Source organism: Pelophylax lessonae, assembly GCF_965119305.1.
Source record: "Pelophylax lessonae genome assembly, chromosome: 1".
NCBI classification, from domain to species: Eukaryota; Metazoa; Chordata; class Amphibia; order Anura; family Ranidae; genus Pelophylax; species Pelophylax lessonae.
In genome coordinates this window covers 36,884,988-36,907,226 of record NC_138768.1, presented here as the reverse complement: position 1 = coordinate 36,907,226, position 22,239 = coordinate 36,884,988, and the positions used below count along the sequence as shown (strand labels likewise).

General features: G+C 46.0%; 1 protein-coding gene across 1 annotated transcript in view; it reads right to left on the bottom strand.

The window, feature by feature from the left end:
- Positions 1-205: 205 nt before the first annotated feature.
- KIAA1328 overlaps positions 206-22,239 on the bottom strand; it is a 350,490-nt gene continuing 328,456 nt past the window's right edge. The window contains exon 11 of the mRNA XM_082274183.1: positions 206-735. Coding sequence (XP_082130309.1) covers positions 513-735 — 223 coding nt within the window. The 3' untranslated portion in view covers positions 206-512. The remainder of the gene's footprint in view (positions 736-22,239) is intronic.

Sequence of the window (22,239 nt, the reverse complement as noted above, 5' to 3'; positions counted from 1 at the left end):
CTGTGCTTTTTGTAAATACAGTATGTAATGTTTTGGGGGTTTTAAATAATGTTCATGTCAAACATGGGACTTGTGTGTGAAAAAGAAGGGTGAAGGCCCTAACCGCAAAAAGGAAAAAAAAAAAAAAAAAAAAAGACAAAAAGCTCTTCATAATTCTGAAAAATAAAAAAAAGTAGGGGAAAGTTTTAGGTCTACTCATGTCTGGTCCAAAATTTCAGGTGCACTTTAAAAAATGTACCTGTCACCCATTCAATAGCAAAACCCAACACAAAAGTGTTTAGAAGAAGACCGAAGACAGCCCATCATCTTACAGAACTGGTCTCATCGCTATTATGCAAGGCTCCAGGTTCTAATGAACTCTTTTGGCTAATTGTTAGTTAAGGCTACATATGGCTGTGAGATCAGAGTGTTCAGGGGACAGGTGCACTTCAGGAATGTCCATTGTTTAGTTGTGGTCACAGCAAGGCTCATAGTTAGGACAGTCTTCTGGAAGGCTACGTTATGGCAAACTGTCAGCAGATAAAGAAGATTTCCTCCAACATGCGTCTCTCCTCTGGATCCACGGTGGGTGGTTCACGCCTCGCTGGCTGTACAGGCTGGCGGGCAGGCTTGGAATATCTGCGGGTTGGCGGGCTGAGAATACTGAGGTCATACAGGTCTGTGTAGGGTCTTTGCTGCCTCTGGGAAGAGATGGGGCTGATGGCATCTAACATGTCGATGAGAGAAGTCTCGTACCTGGAAGAGAGGAGAGAACAAGTCAAAACAGGTCACTAAGGGCCCCTATTGAAGGTATCAATTCAACATCAGACTAACAGGTCCCAGAGATCATTCAAAATTCATCGACTGGTGCCTTTTACAACCATAGACATTCTTCTGACCTGCATTTTACCTCCTTTAAAGTAGAAGAAAACTCGTTAAATACAATTTTCTCCATTTAAATAATCAGCCAATACTCTACAAATTTCTGTCTCGAGATCTCTTCTAATCTGCTTACTTTTCCTGTAATCTGTCACTGTTCAGTTCTATGACGTCACTGGCGCATGCGCAGAATTCCACCGTTTGCGGCACGCTTATCGTGCGGTTAGTCCTTTCAGTAACATGCCGTGGCTCCGTTATGTCCTCTTTGTGGCATTGCTCTGCAATCCCGCGAGAGTACAGACCCATTCAGAATTTTCTGTTTGCACCCCCATGTGACTTGCAACAACACAGGGAGTGTAAGCATAGCACGGGACAGGGGCGAGAAGCTCACCTGAGGGTTGCCATGGTAATCCTGGAAAGAAAACGAGGCTTAGCTCAAACCTCAATGGGCATGTGCAAGATTATGGCAGGGAGAAAAAGAAAGGGTGGAAGCAGACACCGCTGCTGCCTCGGAAGACAATATACAAGATGGTGCCGGCTTCAGACATAAAGGAAGAAAATAAAAAACAGTAAGAAACATCCAAAGGGATCACTAACTAGGCAGAATGTAATAGAAAGCTTTATTATAACAAAAGGGGGATTATAGAAGGTGTGTGTGTGAAAACCAACCGGCCCTTAGCTTGCTATACTTACCAACCAGTCTGCTAAGAAACCAAGTGTACCTGTCTAACATAATAGGTTAAAAACAGGGGTTTAGTTAACACACATTTGCAAACGCATGTATAAGCTGCAGGCCACTCCACGGCACCCTGTGTATCCTGCAGTCCTAACACTTCCTAACAACTACTCAACCTGAGTGTCTCCTACATGGAAGTACATGAATGCTGATGGATGGATGGGAAACAGCTGAGCATGGAGATGGCCCAATCCTCCCCCCAACCTGCTCCCATCCATGACTGGTATTGAAAAACTAATGGCCATGTGATGGCCATCTCAATGCAGCCAGTATATTAAAGTTTTGCTAAGGAGCACTCGAGGGGCAGAGTTTACTACCTCTAAGTGGGGTTTGCATCCCCTGTATGGAAATACCCAATGCTACCTCCCTTCCTGACCTAGGCCTTAAAGCGGAGTTCCAGGCTTTTTCACAATTCATGTCTGGCTGCGCATTGGCTCCTGGGATATGAATGGCATCAATCCCAGGAGTAAAAGCGTCTCTGCCTTTATGGCAACCTGCCGCCGCGCTTTATGCACGAGAACAAGCTCAGCCCCGTACCTGGAACTAGGTAGTAGTGAGCTTCAGCTGCCCAAAACGAAGATGGGAGCGTGCTGGGGGTGGGGGCAAAGTATGTTTTTGAAACGAATGTAAATTTACTGACATGTTATATTAATGCGGATTGATGTACGATTCACTTGAAGCAACATGGGCATGATTAAAAAAAAAAAAAAAAAAAAAACCCTGCCTGGACTGAGCTTTAATGAGACTATAAATCCAGAGAGGAGACACAGCAACCGGATTTCAATAGTCTAAAAAAGTGAATCATTAGGAGCAAGCTGGTTTAATTCATATGACGGAAATAGCCAGTCCTTCCAGGTATGGAGCAGCATGGGACTCCCTTCCTCTTTTACAACACAGCGCTGGGTGTCAGAGTTAGAGGGAGGATCCTTTACTATGTGTAAGCTCTAACCAGGCCCACCTGCAGCTTACATAGGGCTGTTTTTTTTTCCTTTTTCTTAGAGAGACCATTTCAATGTTGCTGTACCCATTCAGCGTTTCTGAAAAGACCCTCCAATCCAAACAACTAATGCTCGCCTCTCCAGCGATTCTCCACTGTTCCTTCCTCAACCTAAGCTGATGCAATATACCTGGTTCTTCTAGGATAAAGAGGGGGGAGCATGGGTACTAATTCCATTTGACATTGTTCAGGTCTAGCAGGCAATCTCTAGGCCCAAGCACTTGTCTCAAGGGAGAGACACCAGCCAACCCTAAGCACTCTGCTGACAGCTGTGGGAGGAAGGAGCGGAGGAGGTATCTCTGGTGGGTACATACACCCTCACTATCTGCATTATATATCATTTTTGCACCAGCACTTTTTGAGCACTTTGAAGAAGAATTATCTCATTTATAGACTTTATATACATAGTGATTACCCAAATTTGGGTTGTTTGTATAAATCATTTTGCACAGAATTAAGCACTATTAGCACTTTAGAAATAAATCCATATTTATATGTGCACCTTATTTATTTATTGTTTCAATCACATTGATTTAATCACTGAACATTTTTTTTGTGGTTTAAACCCTGCAGTTCTCCTGCACTTTAGTATATAAAATAATTTTAATTCATACATTTATTTATTATTCTATATGAATGCAAAATTTTTAAAACACCTGAAATATAGGTTTAATAGGTAGCGCCGTTTCCAACTCTACTTCTATCTCTATTTTGACCTCTGATATTCAGAGGTTGGTTGGTGGCAGCTTACACCTGTATCTTTCACGTATCGATTCACTTTGCACACTCCATAGCGCTGGTCACTTTCCTTTTAAAATAATCTCTGGTGAAGGAGTCAGAAGAGCCCGTTTCCCTAGATCAGACTTAACCAACCAGGGTTCCATGGAAATCTAGGGTTGCTTCAGAGTTTGCTAGGGGTTCCTTGAGCAAGCAGCAGTTTGTGCCTTTCTGATAAGCTCCCACTGATACCATTGATCTTTTCAGCCATCGGTAAGAGGGGGATACTTCCTCACTGACCACCAATAAAAGGAACGCTCTTCCCACTGATCACCATTGTAAGAAACATTCTTCCCACTGACCACCAATGTAAGTAATATTTTTCCCACCGGCCACCAATGCAAGAAACATTCTTACCACTGGCCACCAATGCAAGAAACATTCTTACCACTGGCCACAAATGTAAGGGACATTCTTTCCACTGACTACCAATGTAAGGAACATTCTTCCTACTGATCACCAATGTAAAGAACATTTTTTCCTCACTGATCAACAATGTAAGGAACATTCTTCCCAATTTTGTTTATTAAAAGTCTTGCAATCAATAAGCATAAAATCAATATACATAAATAAATATATACATATTTACATGAAAAGGGGGGAAAAAAAATACATAGCAAATTCTGCTCTCAAATAAAGACTGCCTTTACAGCAAAAACAAAACTCACATCATGAAACTCATCATTACCGGAAAAAATTATCTTAATAAGACTCACACCACCACACCAGACATCAAACCTGCGAGGTCAAGAAACAAAACCACTCCCATTATGCATGCAGCCCTTCTTCAAAAATGAAGATATTAACTAACAAAAGCTAAGGGCGTGAAAGAAATAGCATAGGAAAAAGCTTTTCACCCAGAGATGGACAGTTCATCAAAAGCAGGTCTGATATTCCTCCACGCCCTTATCCAGACCGCTCGAGGCTCCCTGCCCTTCTCAAGACCCCGAATCTTCCCAACCTCACCAAGAATATCGTACACCACCACCTCGACAGGGAGGACTTTCTTCCGCAGGGTAATCTGGCACCGTGCATTCCACGTGAAGTAACGGACAACTATACTAACTAGAAAAAGTGTATTCAAATCAAAATCCCAGCGAGTCGGGAATGCCCCGTACACCCACTCCGCATAACTCATGCGATAGAGAAAGGGGATGCCTAGAGCCCTCCCCACCCTTTTATACACCTCTATGTTAAAGGGACACTGGAGCAAAAAGTGGTCCATAGACTCCACTTTACCAACACACTCCGCTCTAGGACAATCCCGATCATCCACAGGGCGATGCTTCAGGTTCCCTCTCACATAGAGCCTTCCATGGAAAGCGAGCCAGGCTTGATCCCTAAACTTCAAAGGGATTCTTCCTAAGTTAAACGCAACCCCTCCCTCATTATGGGGCCTGGGCAATCCCTTAAAGTCAGCGACACACTGAAAGCAGAGCCCAAAATCCTCTTCTCCAGAAGCTTTCTGGGGAGGGACTTGATATCCCCCACTGTCACCTGCCACTGCCTAAGTATTTTCAGACACGGGGCAACATAAGCCGGAAGCTTGCCATGTCGGACTCTCAGACTTTTCACTGGCCCGCCATCTTCCCAGCATCGCAGAAAAGGCCTAAACCAAGATTGAAAAATACCCACCCATCCCGGCGGGGTCTCTGCTAACATATTACCAAGATTATACTTTAAAAAAGCAGAGAAAAGAAAACTATAGGGTTGACCATTCCTAGACCACCCTCCCGCCTGGACAGGTAAGTTACATTGCGTTTGATCAGGTTCAGCCTATTTCCCCATAACAGTTGGAAAAAGCAGCTGTACACCCTTGCATAGAGAGATTCCGGCAAGATACAGACAAAGCTGACATATAAAAAGATTGGGATCAGGTAAGTTTTAATCAAGTCAACCCTTTCCCTCAAGGAAAGTTTCCATTTCTTCCAGCTTGCCACCTTGGCATTGGCATTCAACAACCTGCTTTCCCAATTTCGATGACCATAGTCACCAGGACCAAATTTGATGCCCAACACTTTAATTTCCTGGTGGGGCTCTGGGAAGGCATCCGGAAGTTCGAAGCTTTCACCCTCCTCACCCATCCAGAAAACTTCACTCTTTTCATGATTGATTTTAGAGCCAGAAGCCTCAGTGTACTGCTCTATCACAGAGACCACCTCCTGCGCCTCCTCCATCCCAGAGATAATAACAGACACATCATCGGCATAGGCCACGACCTTCAAAGGCGGCACACCAGCAATGCCCAAAGGCACCCCACACAACGATCCACTCTCTAACCTTCTTATGAAGGGGTTGATTGCGAATACATATAGCAGGTGGCTCAAAGGACACCCCTGGCGCACACCAGAGCCAACCTCAAAAGGCCGTCCAACCCAACCATTAACAAGTGGGAAGCTCTCAGCCCCTTTATATAATGTTTTCAGCCAATCAATAAACCTCCCCTGCAGGCCGTATCTACCAAGTAGCAAATACAGGTACTCGTGATTGACTCGATCAAAAGCCTTCGCCTGATCCAATGCCAGCAAGTACTTTCTCCATCCAGCAGCCCTGCATCGCTCCAAAGCCTCCCGGACAGCTAAAATTGCTGAAAAGGTACTTCTGCCCTGGACCGAGCAGTGCTGATGATTGGACAACAAATCGCCTGCTACTGACGACAAGCGCCAAAAAAGAATCTTCGCCAAGATCTTTCTATCAACATTGAGAAGACTGATGGGGCGCCAGTTCTCAATTATTGAGGGGTCTTTACCTTTTGACAGAAGAATCACAGCGGATTGCCTCATGGAGGGAGGGAGAGAACCCTCTTCTAAACAGCTGTTATAAACCTCCGCTAAAAAGGGAGCCAGAATGGACTTAAAACACTTGTAAAATTCAGCTGTCAACCCATCTGGCCCAGGCGACTTTTTGGTAGCCAGCTTCTCTATAGCACGAACTACCTCATCCGCTGAAATTGGTTCTGTCAAATCCATCAAAGGCAATGTATCATTTCCCAATCCTGGAGTAGAATCCAGAAAGCTTTCCATCCTGTCCCGACTAAGGTCCTTTCTTCCCAGAAGGTCTGCGTAATATGACCTGAAGATCTCCAGGATCCCTGATCTGGACTTCACCAGGGAACCCGTACTATCCCTCAGACCTATGACCGTCTTAACTGCTATGCCTTGCTTACAGTTCTGGTAAGGATCAGGCGAGTGATATTTCCCGTAATCTCTCTCCAGAACCAAGGAGGCATGCCGGTCGTATTGACACTTCCTAAGAAGAAGCTTTACCTCCGAGATCTCCCCTGGATCTCCTCCATACGAGACAAGACGATCAAGCTTCCTCCGCAAATGCTGGTAGGCAATATACATACCAAGCTGCTTCTTCTTACTTATGGCCTTGAAAAGTCCAATCGCCCTTTGTTTCACAAGCTCCCACCACTCTGACTTACTGCTGCAAAAGTCCAGAATAGAAACCTGTGCCTGAAAAAAATCCTCAAAGGATTGTCTTACCTCTACATCTTCCAGGAGAGCCAAATTCAGTTTCCAGGTACCCCTTCCCCTGGGTGGAGTGTCCGAGGCATTCAGAGTCACAGACAGCATACAGTGGTCAGAGAACTCCACCGCCCTCAACTCAGGAGCCGAGAAAGCAGAGTTCTCCTTTAAAAAAAACCTATCTATCCTACTCTGACTATTCCCTCTCTGAAACGTGAATCCCGTGCTGCCAGGGCAGTGCTTAATGTGCACATCTACCAGGCCTGCTTGTCTAACCATATCTCTAAGAAAAACGCTATCATAACCCAGCCTGTCTATGGAGACCCTCCTGTCTTCAGGCCTAATTATGGTGTTAAAGTCACCTCCAAAGACAACCTGCTGGGATGTAAAAAGGAAGGGCTTGATCTTTGTGAAGAGGCATTTCCTGTCCCATTTTGACTGCGGTCCATAGATATTGATCAGACGCAGGTCCTGCCCCCTAACAGAGACGTCTAAGACCATGCATCTCCCCATTTCTACCTCAATTATCCGCCGGCACGTTACCATATCGGTTTTAAAAAGAACCGCAACTCCGCTGCAAGGCTCAGCCGCAAGAGACCAAAAGGAGGGACCGCATCTCCACTCCCTTTTTGCTAGATGGGCATCGGCCAAAGTATTGAGCCAGGTCTCTTGCAAAAATAAAATCTCAGCATCAAACTCACTGAGCAAAAATAAGGCAATATCACGAGCTCTTGCAGATTTCACGCTGGCGACATTAATGGTCGCCACCTTTATCAGAGCGGGCACTGCCATCAGGATGATTGGGGTAGTCGTTTCTTAACCTCCACCACACTCTCATCACCCGAAACAGCTCTCTTTACACTATGTGACTCCCCCTCATCCATAGATAAAGAAGTAGATAAATCAGATACTAACTCCTCCCCTGATAAAACCGAAAATGTGTTGCCAAGAGGAACCCCTCCTGGCTCTAACTGTAAGGAAGAAATGACCGCTTTACTGGTCTTCCTCTTCTTCTTTTTCTTCCTCTTTGTCCTCTCCCACCCCTCATCATCCGAATCCTCCACAACAGAGGGTGAGACATGGGACATGGACACCCCTCCCTCAACCCCATCGACCCCACCACCATCCAGCACCCCTGCACCCTCTTGGCCGCGTTTGCGGTGTCGAGAGACAGGGACTGGAGGTGGAGTAGGCCGAGGGGGAAGATCCACTATACCCGCCCCCCCAGCAGCTTCCGCTAGTCTGGAGGATCTACGCACAGTAGATGTAGGAACAACAGGAGGGACAGACTCAGGGACCACATCACTAGGGGAAACAGAATCTGACACAACAGACACAGGAGGGACAGACTCAGGGACCAAATCACTAGGGGAAACAGAATCTGACACAACAGACACAGGAGGGGCAACAACAATTTCCTCTCTAACTTCAGCTGCTTCATCTTCTTTATCAAGCCTCTGCAGCTCAGTCTCCAATCCTGGCAAGTTATGCAGTGCCTCTGGGCACTGGCTATATGGATGACCCAGCTGCTGGCACAAATTGCACCGAATCTGGGTGCATTCTCTGGCCAAATGGCCTAAATCCTGGCACAGTGAGCACTTCTTGTGGGTGCAGGACGATGCAAAGTGGCCTTTATCGCCACATTTATTGCACACCTTAGGCTGACCTTGGTAGAAAATGGTCAGCCTATCCCTACCCAGAAAGGCTGAGCAGGGAAGGTGCTGAACTACATCGCCCAGCACCCCCAATTTTAGTGACACTGTCCAGGCCCCTGTCCATATCCCATGCTCATCAAGGACCTTCCGCAGTGGAGTGAGGACCTCGCCATATCGGCGTAGCCATACTAATAAATCAGCCTCTGGTATGGATTCGTTACGCACCAGAATGGTCACCGACTTTATCAAAGGCTGCCTTGAAATTACCTTTGGCACCAAACCTCTCCACTGCTGAAGGCCCTTGCACCTCCTAAATCTCTCCCAGAAGAGATCCAAACTTTCAGGTTTTACAAACGATAAATCAAACTCATAACTCCCCACCGGGCAAATTAAAGCAAAAATATCACAGGCTTTAAACCCCATTTCCAAAATCAACTCAGCCACCCTCCCCCTTACTATTGGGGTTCCTTCCCCCTCCCACCTCAACTGTACCACATTCCTCCTCCTATACCCACTAACCTGCCCCCCAAAAAACCTCCCTGAATTGTGATTAACAGAATCCCCACCACCCATCCTGGTGCGACTCCCCAAAGCTGAAGCATAGCTTCCAACATTCCTCCCAGCAGAAAATCCATCAGTTTTTTTTAAATTATCTGACACACACTTAGCAGATAACGATTGCACAGATTCGGGATTGATCTGTGCAATCAAATCTTTCCTCTGCTGAGCAGGGGGAGAAATAACATTTTCATTTTTCCCAGCATTACTAACCCCTTCACCACCACCCACCACATTCATTGCTTTAACATTGTCATTTTTTATACTTGCTGGGATATTTATTATTCCTGTTGTCTTCACAGCAGAATCCATAGCTGCTGCTGCACTGGTAAGAGTTTCAGCGATCATCTTCTCTTCCACTGGGACAGAGTTTTCAGTTGTAGAAATAGAATCCTGTTTTAACACAGCAGCAGGTAAAGCATTACAGGATATTTCCATTGCTACTTCCATTCCACTTGCAACACCATGTTGATCCCCTCCCCCACCAGCAATCAGCTGGTCAATCAACCCTGGAACACTGGGAAACTCAGCTGAAGCAAACTCTTTGGAGTTTGCAGCCATTTTGCTTGTAGAGGGACTACTGGTCTCAGCAGGAGCAGAAAAATCTATGCCTGGGGTGTTAGATGCAGGTCCATCCACCTTTCTTTCACAATCTGGTGATTCTGTCAGGGATTTACCCTGCATGTCTGCACCGGATTTCTCCTCAGCAATAACTGCAATATGCAGTTCCTTCTCACCTGGGACACCATCCACTACAGCAGGTGGGGCAGACATGCTGGAAGGCAGCATGGTATACTGGGATTTCTCCACCAGTACTGGCTTTGCTGGCCTGTATCTCCTCTGCCCATCTTCAGGGATTTCTGATGGATCATCAGAAAAGACAAACTTGTCTGCTTTCAGGGGTGACTCCATCTCCTGGATAAATGTCAGGGATCCATGTCCACTCTCAACCCCCTGGCTGGTTGCCGCTGGTGATTCCCAGTTCTGGCATGGGGGGAGAGGTGCAGAGGCAGATGGAGCCGGGTCATCCATTAACCGAGGCTGCTGATCCACAGAACTTGCTGATGCTTGGCTGGTAAATCTCCTCTCATTATCAAATTTTTCTTTAAATGCTCCACTTCTGTCTTTCAGCCTTTCCAATAATAAAGTTTGTTTCTTCACCTTTTCCTCCAATTCCTGTAACTCAGGCTTCATGGCTGTGCGATTTTTACTCCAGGCCTGGAAATACTTAGTTTTGAAGGATTTGTGTTCAGCCTTCAAACCTTTAAGTTTTTCTTCCGCTCTCCCAATCGCCCTAAAACGATTGATAACCTTCTGGCTGAAGACATCTGCATTCTCACCGGGGCCTGGACCCACAGACAGGTCCTCCACCTCCTCCTCACTAGGCCCCGTGTCATCAGGGGAATCCCTCCCAGGGCCTCCCCCAGGATCAGGCATTGTTCCTGGGCCAAGCTAGCAGGCAAGGCCCAGGCTTGAAAAAAGGCTGGTTCTCACAGAGAGCTCTTTGGGTGTGTCCTCCTCCTTCTTCCCACTGACCACCAATGTAAGAAACATTCTTCCCAATTTTTGTTTATTAAAAGTCTTGCAATCAATAATCATAAAATCAATATACATAAATAAATATATACATATTTACATGAAAATGGAAAAAAATACATAGCAAGTTCTGCTCTCAAATAAAGAATGGCTTTACAGCAAAAACAAAACTCACATCATGAAACTGTCATTACCGGAGAAAATAATCTTAGTAGGACTCACACCACCACACCAGACATCCAACCTGCGAGGTCAAGAAACAAAACCACCCCCATTATGCATGCAGCCCTTCTTCAAAAAGAAGATATTAACCAACAAAAGCTAAGGGCGTGAAAGAAATAGCATAGGAAATGAGCTCCTCACCCAGAGATGGACAGTTCACCAAAAGCAGGTCTGATATTCCTCCACGCCCTTATCCAGACCGCTCGAGGCTCCCTGCCCTTCTCAAGACCCCGAATCTTCCCAACCTCACCCAGAATATCGTACACCACCACCTCAACAGGGAGGACTTTCTTCCGCAGGGTAATCTGGCACCGTGCATTCCACGTGAAGTAACGGACAACTATACTAACTAGAAAAAGTGTATCCAAATCAAAATCCCAGCGAGTCGGGAATGCCCCGTACACCCACTCCGCATAACTCATGCGATAGAGAAAGGGGAGGCCTAGAGCCCTCCCCACCCTTTTATACACCTCTATGTTAAAGGGACACTGGAGCAAAAAGTGGTCCATAGATTCCACTTTACCAACACACTCCGCTCTAGGACAATCCCGATCATCCACAGGGCGATGCTTCAGGTTCCCTCTCACATAGAGCCTTCCATGGAAAGCGAGCCAGGCTTGATCCCTAAACTTCAAAGGGATTCTTCCTAAGTTAATTAAACGCAACCCCTCCCTCATTACGGGGCCTGGGCAATCCCTTAAGGTCAGTGACACACTGAAAGCAGAGCCCAAAATCCTCTTCTCCAGAAGCTTTCTGGGGAGGGACTTGATATCCCCCACTGTCACCTGCCACTGCCTAAGTATTTTCAGACACGGGGCAACATAAGCCGGAAGCTTGCCATGTCGGACTCTCAGACTTTTCACTGGCCCGCCATCTTCCCAGCATCGCAGAAAAGGCCTAAACCAAGATTGAAAAATACCCACCCATCCCGGCGGGGTCTCTGCTAACATATTACCAAGATTATACTTTAAAAAGAGCAGAGAAAAGAAAACTATAGGGTTGACCATTCCTAGACCACCCTCCCGCCTGGACAGGTAAGTTACATTGCGTTTGATCAGGTTCAGCCTATTTCCCCATAACAGTTGGAAAAAGCAGCTGTACACCCTTGCATAGAGAGATTCCGGCAAGATACAGACAAAGCTGACATATAAAAAGATTGGGATCAGGTAAGTTTTAATCAAGTCAACCCTTTCCCTCAAGGAAAGTTTCCATTTCTTCCAGCTTGCCACCTTGGCATTGGCATTCAACAACCTGCTTTCCCAATTTCGATGACCATAGTCACCAGGACCAAATTTGATGCCCAACACTTTAATTTCCTGCTGGGGCTCTGGGAAGGCATCCGGAAGTTCGAAGCTTTCACCCTCCTCACCCATCCAGAAAACTTCACTCTTTTCATGATTGATTTTAGAGCCAGAAGCCTCTGTGTACTGCTCTATCACAGAGACCACCTCCTGCGCCTCCTCCATCCCAGAGATAATAACAGACACATCATTAGCATAGGCCACGACCTTCAAAGGTGGCACACCAGCAATGCCCAAAGGCACCCCACACAACGATCCACTCTCTAACCTTCTTATGAAGGGGTCGATTGCGAATACATATAGCAGGGGGCTCAAAGGACACCCCTGGCGCACACCAGAGCCAACCTCAAAAGGCCGTCCAACCCAACCATTAACAAGTGGGAAGCTCTCAGCCCCTTTATATAATGTTTTCAGCCAATCAATAAACCTCCCCTGCAGGCCGTATCTACCAAGTAGCAAATACAGGTACTCATGATTGACTCGATCAAAAGCCTTCGCCTGATCCAATGCCAGCAAGTACTTTCTCCATCCAGCAGCCCTGCATCGCTCCAAAGCCTCCCGGACAGCTAAAATTGCTGAAAAGGTACTTCTGCCCTGGACCGAGCAGTGCTGATGATTGGACAACAAATCGCCTGCTACTGACGACAAGCGCCAAAAAAGAATCTTCGCCAAGATCTTTCTATCAACATTGAGAAGACTGATGGGGCGCCAGTTCTCAATTATTGAGGGGTCTTTACCTTTTGACAGAAGAATCACAGCGGATTGCCTCATGGAGGGAGGGAGAGAACCCTCTTCTAAACAGCTGTTATAAACCTCTGACACAACAGACACAGGAGGGGCAACAACAATTTCCTCTCTAACTTCAGCTGCTTCATCTTCTTTATCAAGCCTCTGCAGCTCAGTCTCCAATCCTGGCAAGTTATGCAGTGCCCCTGGGCACTGGCTATATGGATGACCCAGCTGCTGGCACAAATTGCACCGAATCTGGGTGCATTCTCTGGCCAAAATCCTGGCACAGTGAGCACTTCTTGTGGGTGCAGGACGATGCAAAGTGGCCTTTATCACCACATTTATTACATACCTTAGGCTGACCTTGGTAGAAAATGGTCAGCCTATCCCTACCCAGAAAGGCTGAGCAGGGAAGGTGCTGAACTACATCGCCCAGCACCCCCAATTTTAGTGACACTGTCCAGGCCCCTGTCCATATCCCATGCTCATCAAGGACCTTCCGCAGTGGAGTGAGGACCTCGCCATATCGGCGTAGCCATACTAATAAATCAGCCTCTGGTATGGATTCGTTACGCACCAAGATGGTCACCAACTTTATCAGAGGCTGTCTTGAAATCACCTTTGGCACCAAACCACTCCACTGCTGAAGGCCCTTGCACCTCCTAAATCTCTCCCAAAAGAGATCCAAACTCTCAGGTTTCACAAACGACAAATCAAATTCATAACTTCCCACCGGGCAAATCAAAGCAAAAATGTCACAGGCTTTAAACCCCATTTCCAAGACCAACTCGGCCACTCTCCCCCTTACTGGCGGCGTTCCATCGCCCTCCCACCGCAACTGAACCACATTCCTCCTCCTATACCCACTAACCAACCCCCCAACAAACCTCCTTGAATTGCGATTACTAACCAAATCCCCACCACCCACCCTGGTGCGACTCCCCAAAGCTGAAGCATAGCTTCCAACATTCCTCCCAGCAGAAAATCCATCAGTTTGTTTTGAAACATCCGACACAGACATAACAGATAACGATTGTACAGATCCGGGATTGATCTGTACAATCGATAAATCTTTCCTCTGCTGAGCAGGGGGAGAAATGTCATTTCTATTTTTCCCAGCAATATTATCCCCTTCACCACCACCCACCACATTCATTGCTTTATGATTATTGTCATTTTTAATACTTGCTGGGATATTTGTTGTCTTCACAGCAGAATCCATAGTTGGTGCTGCACTGGTAAGAGTTTCAGCTGTCATCTTCTCTTCCACTGGGACAGGGTTTTCAGCTGTGGAAATGGAATTCAGTTCTAGCACAGCAGCAGGTAAAACACTGCAGGTAACTTCCATGGCTGCTTCCATTCCAAAAACAGCAGCATGCTGATCCCCTCCCCCACCAGCAATCAGCCCTGAAACACTGGGAAGCTCTGGTGAAAGTGAAACAGACTCCTTGGAGCTGGCAGCCATTTTGCTTTCAGAGGGACTACTGGTCTCAGCCAGACCAGCAAAATCCATGTCTGGGGTGTCAGATGCAGGTCCATCCACATTCACCTGATGGTCCGGGGATTTCACGGTCAGGGATTTTCCCTGCATGTCTGTACTGGTTGTGTTCACAGCAGAATCTCCAATAGGTAGCTGTAGGCAAAGCTCCTTCTCACCTGGGACACCATCCACAACAGCAGGTGGGGCAGACATGTTGGATGGCAGCATGGTATACTGGGATTTCTCCACCAGTACTGGCTTTGCTGGTTTGTATCTCCTCTGCCCATCCACAGGGATTTCTGATGGATCATCAGTGAATGCAAACTTATCTGCTCTCAGGGGGGACTCCATCTCCTGGATAAATGTCAGGGATCCATGTCCACTCTCAACCCCCTGGCTGGTTGCCGCTGGCGATTCCCAGTTCTGGCATGGGGGGAGAGGTGCAGAGGCAGATGGAGCCTGGTCATCCATTAACGGAGCCTGCTGATCCACAGAACTTGCTGATGCTTGGCTGGCAAATCGCCTCTCATCAAATTTTTCTTTAAACACTCCGCTTCTATCTTTCAACTTTTCCAGTAATAAAGATTGTTTCTTTACCTTATCTTCCAATTCCTGTAGCTCAGGCTTCATGGCTGTGCGATTTTTACTCCAGGCCTGGCAGTATTTGGCTCTGAAGGATTTATGTTCAGCCTTCAAAACTTTAAGCTTTTCTTCAGCTCTTCCAATCGCCCTAAAACGATTGATAACCTTCTGGCTGAAGACATCCGCATTCTCATCGGGGCCTGGACCCACAGACAGGTCCTCCACCTCCTCCTCACTAGGCCCCGTGTCATCAGGGGGATCCCTCCCAGGGCCTCCCCCAGGATCAGGCATTGTTCCTGGGCCAAGCTAGCAAGCAAGGCCCAGGCTTGAAAAGGGCTGGTTCTCACAGAGAGCTCTTTGGGTGTGTCCTCCTCCTTCTTCCCACTGACCACCAATGTAAGAAACATTCTTCCCACTGACCACCAATGTAAGGAACATTCTTCCCACTGACCACCAATGTAAGGAACATTCTTCCCACTGACCACCAATGTAAGGGACATTCTTCCCACTGACCACCAATGTAAGGAACATTCTTCTAACTGATCACCAATGTAAAGAGCATTTTTTTCGCTGATCACCAATGTAAGGAGCATTCTTCCCACTGACCACCAATGTAAGGAACAGAGGTGGCTATTAGTGGATAGGACTAACAATACTCTCTGTAGTCTCAGTACAGAGGTCTCCTTGTCAGGTAACAAAAAATTGGTTTGCAACACAGATTGCCAAGTTCTGCACTGATAACTGACATCCTCTAAAGCTGGATACACACTATCCAACTTTTGTGGTTAGATTTCCTTCATATTTACCTTTTCTATGCAGTGCAAGGGCCTGCCAGATTGCATACAAATTGAAAGTGTTTAGGTTTGACCTCATATTATATGGTTTTGGTAAATCTAAAGGAAAACGTCTTCAGAAAATCTTATAGTGTGTATGGCCCATTAGTCTGCAAAGAAAAAAAAAAACAGAACCTGTACTACCTCTATAGAAGTTGGCTGGATTCGTAAAGGTTCTTAAAAATCCTTGCATTATATGTCGCTCTGTTTAATAAGAACAAAAAGACCAAAAAAAAAAAAAAGCAAGGCTGATCAAATCCTGATGCAAAAAAACAACAGATTTGTAATAAGCGGTAAACATGAATACTTTTGGCGGAGGATTTAGAGCTACATTGTTATTTTCTTTCTGCACAGGCAATGGTTAGGCTGAGAATCTCTCCAGAAGAAGAAAAAGAAAATGACAGCAGCAATAAGGTAGAATTTATGAGTTGGGGGCCAATAATGTGCAGAACAAGTGAGGGGGTTATTTAACGAAGGAGAAAGAGCGATTCTTGGCGCAGCACTGATAGATAGGAACAGGTGCTCGAGTGCGTGCATTGCACCTAACAAATCAATACAATCATTTTACAAAGATAAAAAGGGCAGCAGGAGAACATCAGGAGAATTATTCACTTTGGAGCTCGGCAATCTGTTCGAGGTGGACGAGGCAGAAGCACAAGGCTCTCTTGTTGGGTGGGATGAAGCATGATGATCCAATGAGGCGCCATCGGTTTACCCAGAGCGTCGGGACAACCGTGGCATGATTGTGCGTTACGTGATGAAAGGCACCTCGGCAAAAAATGACGCAGAGCGGGGACAGGACTCAACTGGCAGATTGGTTCAGGGAATTGGAACTGGCAAGACGGATCCATTACTTTTCACAATAACGAGTGTTTGCTCGTCGAATAAACGTTTTTATTTCCAACAATTCTACAAGTCAGGTAAACAAATCTCAGGCCTTTCCATAGTACAGCTATAGCACTACAGCAGCCTTCGCTAAAGGGCCAGTCCAACTGCAAAACTTATACTGGTTAATCGGTGAGTCAGCCACTGGTTTCCCAGGAGAATGACCAGTCTCCCCCCAACTCCCCTCCAAAGAGTCTCCCTGCATGATCCTCAATGGTTTCCACACTACAATCCATACAGTAATACCAACACAGCAGTAGGGAGGGGGGTTGAACTACTGGCCTGGTGGGTGATTAAACTTCTCTACATCCAAACTGAAATCTCTGTTGACTGAACACTTTAAAGACAACGGTTGGGAAAACAGTTTTGGTTTGGCTAACACACAGTAAAAGGATGAAGAATCGCCCCACAGATAGATAGACAGATCTCCTGGAGATCGTAGGGGTCAATTTCAAAATGATAGCCCTTTACAACAGAGCCGAGACTGAGGAAGCAGAATCAGCACAAAGAGCTAACCAATTGTAATGGAAATAAATAAAAAGGAAAATGCTGATAGGAGGAAAGAGCAGAGTGATGGAGATAGGCTGCTTCTCCTTTCATTGTCCAGTCACTGGCCGTGAGATGAACTGGAAGCACAAACAAGGTTATCTTTTTCCTGTAAACTACAAATCCAACCACCCCTCACTGTAATAGATGAACAAAGGCAGGCAGGTTTGAAGCCCAGCCTAGGTGACAACCATGGCTGCTCCCAAAGATACAGTGGAGGAGTGGGCACTGCAATCCTAGGATGGCAATGGCATCATTTGTAGGAGGTGAAAAAAACGAGGAGGAAGGAGAAGGAAGAAAGGAGGAGATAGGAAGAAAGAACTTCGGTAGAAAAAAAGTAATTCTGCCCTGTCAGACAGGGCTGTGCTGTGTAGCAGAGCTGTGTAAATCTCAGGACTGGATAAGCACATATACAAATTTCCCTCACACATATTTCATCAGTGTTTTATGCTATCTGCCTGGAGTTCAGCTTTAGCCACTTCCCACCCACCCTGGGCATCCCTTTAAACAGTTCTAAACACCCAGGGACAGGAAGGATTGGCAATCTATTGGCACTTTCCACTGCAAGTACCGGCTCGGCTCCACTCGGCACTGCTTGGCCCAGCTCGGCTCAGTTTGCTTTTCCACTGTGTGGTACGAGTCGGCACATTTCAGCATTGTATAGGCTCTACTCGGCTTGGTTTGCTTTTCCACTAAAGTAGTAAGTGGGTGGGATTACAACGATTCTCTGACTAATAAGTGGCTAGTAGTGACAAACAATCAAGACTGCATGCAAAGGATTGTGGGATATGGTATAGGTACGGCCCACTTGGAATCCCAACTGAGGTGGTACTGTTTAAGTGAGCCGTACCATGTAGTGGAAAGCGCCGCTGTACCAAACCGTACCGAACAGTTCTAACACGTACCATGCAGTACCATGCAGTGGAAAAGCACCAAACCGAGCCGTACCATGCAGTGGAAAAGCGCCATAAGTGACCACTGTCAAAGCAGTCATATGATTAGAAGCCGGTCCCGCTGGCTACTGAACTTTAGTCCGGACTGAGAGCTCACAGCTCAGTCTGTGTGTTGGGAGTGTGCAGTGAGCATGCTCTTAGCATATAAACATCAGCCACCCAGCAACACATGTGCAGCGTGTTGGTGCTAAACCCACCCTGTTGCTGCTGCACATGTGTTAGGCGGTCATAAAGGGGTTAACCTACCTTCCCAGAGTGGTGCATCTCACTACTCCATATGTATTCCTTCTGGGGAATTGCAAGCAACTGCGACAATGCTCAGTGTACCAGAGTTCCTGTTTTGAGCTTAGACCACAACCCCTGCACTGCCCAGTAGCCCTTGACTGGCAGTGTATCCTATAGGTAGGGTTTATTCAATGATCTACTGAACTAGGTGGGGCGACGGGTATCAGATGCCATTCGTCTTCTCGGGAAATGCTGCAAAGGTTTTGCAACTTCTTACCAAACAGCAGATGAGCAGAGCTGCTGGAAGACCAGACTCAACTCTGAGGACGAATTGAGGCACAGTGGCAGCAGCTACAGAGGTCAGTGAGGGCTTGTTTGCATACTATTAATGGCAGTAAATGAGTTTTAAAATACATGAAGGTCCACAGCCTGTCCAAAAATTAAGAAACAGGTGGAACTTCATTAAAGGGGGCATCAAAATGCCCCAACCCCTAAAGTATCAGTCCATTCACAGAAGAGGGGAGAGGACAGTAGGGAAGCTTTGATGCAACTTACAAGCTGCCGATAAACATCAATGTAGTGTAGCGAGATCTGTTCTAGGGTCTTCAAGGCTGAAACCTGCTGTGCTCTTCAGTTACAACGCTCCTAGCTCTGTGGACAACAAATCAAGTCCCACTATTTTAGAAGGGAGTCCTACCACTTTCTGTTCTAGGGAGACAACACTGCCCCCCTCTGTAAATACAGTACAGTGAGAAAGCGTTGTCACGTTGACAGGATCTCCAGGTAAAAAAAGGGGTATAACTGATGTAGCCATTACATCTAAGAACTGGTAAACTGCAATGTATTAAGGCCTAGCTCTACGACGTACATGAAAGACAAATCGGTGCAGTTCTGTAATCATTAACAAACATTGACTGTATTTCTAAATATAAGTAGTCTTAGTACCTGAATTTGACCTGGTATTAGCCACTTGCAATCCCTCTACAGAAGGGCTGGAGTGAGAGAGAAAGAAGCAGCACAAGGAGCCAGTACAATCATACGTAAAATAATCATGCCGATAGTGGTGAAAGCAGAGTGACAGATGAGCTCATCACTGTGCTGCTTCTCCTTTCACTGTCCAGTCACACGCTGGGAGTGGGTTCAGGACAACCTAGGCTCAGAGGAATTGTGTACAATGATGATGACTATTCAAGGACACCTTGCAGCAGGCAAAAGTACTGTGGGGGAAACCTCTAGATTGAAGCTCAATACTGCAGCAAGACCTGGTTACATAATTTTTAGGCTATGCTTATTTTTGGCTGGAGTTCTGCTATGTTTTGTTCTTGGGTTAGCACAGGGGTAGACATCCTTGGCACTCCAGCAGTGGTGAAACTACGAATTCCATGATGTCTCTGCAAGTCATGCCAGTGGTGTGGTCAGTCATTCAAAGCATCATGGGTCTTGTAGTTCCACATCAGCTGAAGTGGAGAGGCTGCCACCCCTGGGTTAGGATATACTTTACGACTGCTTCACAAAATGTGTCCCAAGGGGAGCAACTCATGTTTAGAGGAACAGGAGTGCATGCTTTATACTGAATGGCAGCATAGCCCTGGTTAGTAAACACAGCCCTGTCGTAAGAAAAGCCCGGATAGCTTTCAGTAATTTCAGGACTTATGGTAAACCGTGCGATGTCACAGACCAGTCCGCGCTCGCTGTACTGTCAGCTTTTGCTAATAAGATGACATAAACAACCCCGGAGAAGTTCACCCATCCTGCTTAATTTGAAGAGCCCCCGGCGCTCTCGACACAAAATGACGGAGAACTGGCTGCCTGCTCGCCTGTCCGGGGAGTCATTACTTTTTTTTTTTAAATGGCTGATAATGTGTCCTTCCTAATGTGTAGCTCTCTGCTCCTTGGCATTTCAACAAAGCGCACAGCCGTCTCCCCTCGCATGCAGGTTAAGCAATATGACAGGTGGCTGCATTTTATGACGGAGCAGCCAATTAGAGGCAGCTAGAGGACTCTGGGTAAACAATGCTGACTGTCTGGCAGGTACAGAGAAGTCTGTGTGTCAAGGGTTAGACTGCACATCGCTGGTGGCAATTTACTGTCAGCTGTGAGCCCGGATGCCCGTGACATGGGTCAGATGGTCCATTCAGATCACAGCAAGGCAAAGGCATTTCACGTTTCTCTCCTCCGCTGACAACGGTATATGTGCACAGAAAGACAATACAGAGATTGCTATTGGGCCATTTAAAGGGTCATTCATCTTGAAGCATGAAGTTGCTATATACAAAGCTAGTAGTGTTCCCAAATGTCCACATGGGTATTTGACATTTATGTAATTCTGTTATCTGCCAATTTACACTAAAGGAGGCTTAAAAGAAGCAGCTGGAAACCTTATCCCATGAGATTACTTGATAGAAGTCTGCTGTATTTTGGAAAATATCTCCCCTATTATACTGCCGCCATTTCTGACCCGTCTAGAAAATGTTCCTAGTATATCCATAATCACTTGTAAAGGATAACTAAAAACCCAAAAACAAGAAAGTAAATTGGTACAGCATACCAGTCTGTGGATGTGGTGGTTGGATGTTGTAGCTTTTTTTTATATTGCTAAATCTTTTGTGAAAAGCAGAGGAGAGAAAATTTAAACGCAAGTGGTTTCACTGGTCTGTCTTTACGTGTTCCAGGGAGTACAGGGTTGTTCTTGCAGCAGAGGAGTGTTTATATTGGACAGGGTGTAAAACACTTATTTTGGGCATTTGTGTGTTCACCAAAATGGATACTTCTTATCTTTGTGCAGACATTTCTTACCACATCCATCATGCTGTAACATATCTGGATTGCCTTACTTTGTTGTACCTGGTGCTGTTGCATCCTTGTCTGTCCAAAAAAAGTACAAACCCGATTCCAAAAAAAGTTGGGACACTGTACAAATTGTGAGTAAAAAAGAAATGGACTAATTTACAAATCTCATAAACGTATAATTTATTCACAATATAATATAGATAACATATCAAATGTTGAAAGTGAAACATTTTGAAATGTCATGCCAAATATTGGCTCATTTTGGATTTCATGACAGCTACACATTCCAAAAAAGTTGGGACAGGTAGCAATAAGAGGCCGGAAAAGTTAAATGTACATATAAGGAACAGCTGGAGGACCACCAATAAGCAACCTATTCGTTCAATTGGCAACATGATTGGGTATAAAAAGAGCCTCTCAGAGTGGCAGTGTCCCTCAGAAGTCAAGATGGGCAGAGGATCACCAATTCCCCCAATGCTGTAGCGAAAAATAGTGGAGCAAGATCAGAAAGGAGTTTCTCAGAGAACAATTGCAAAGAGTTTGGAGTTATCATCATCTAGAGTACATAATATCATCCAAAGATTCAGAGAATCTGGAACAATCTCTGTGCATAAGGGTCAAGGCCGGAAAACCATACTGGATGGCGGTGATCTTCGGGCCCTTAGATGGCACTGCATCACATACAGGAATGCTACTGTAATGGAAATCACAACATGGGCTCAGGAATACTTCCAGAAAACATTGTCAGTGAACACAATCCACCGTGCCATTCGCCATTCCCAGCTAAAACTCCATAGGCCAAAAAAGAAGCCATATCTAAACATGATCCAGAAGCACAGGCGTTTTCTCGGACAAGGCTCATTTAAAATGGACTGTGGCAAAGTGGAAAACTGTTCTGTGGTCAGACGAATCAAAATTTGAAGTTCTTTTTGGAAAACTGGGACGCCGTGTCATCCGGACTAAAGAGGACAAGGACAACCCAAGTTGTTATCAGCGCTCAGTTCAGAAGCCTGCATTTCTGATGGTATGGGGTTGCATGAGTGCGTGTGGCATGGGCAGCTTACACATCTGGAAAGGCACCATCAATGCTGAAAGGTATATCCAAG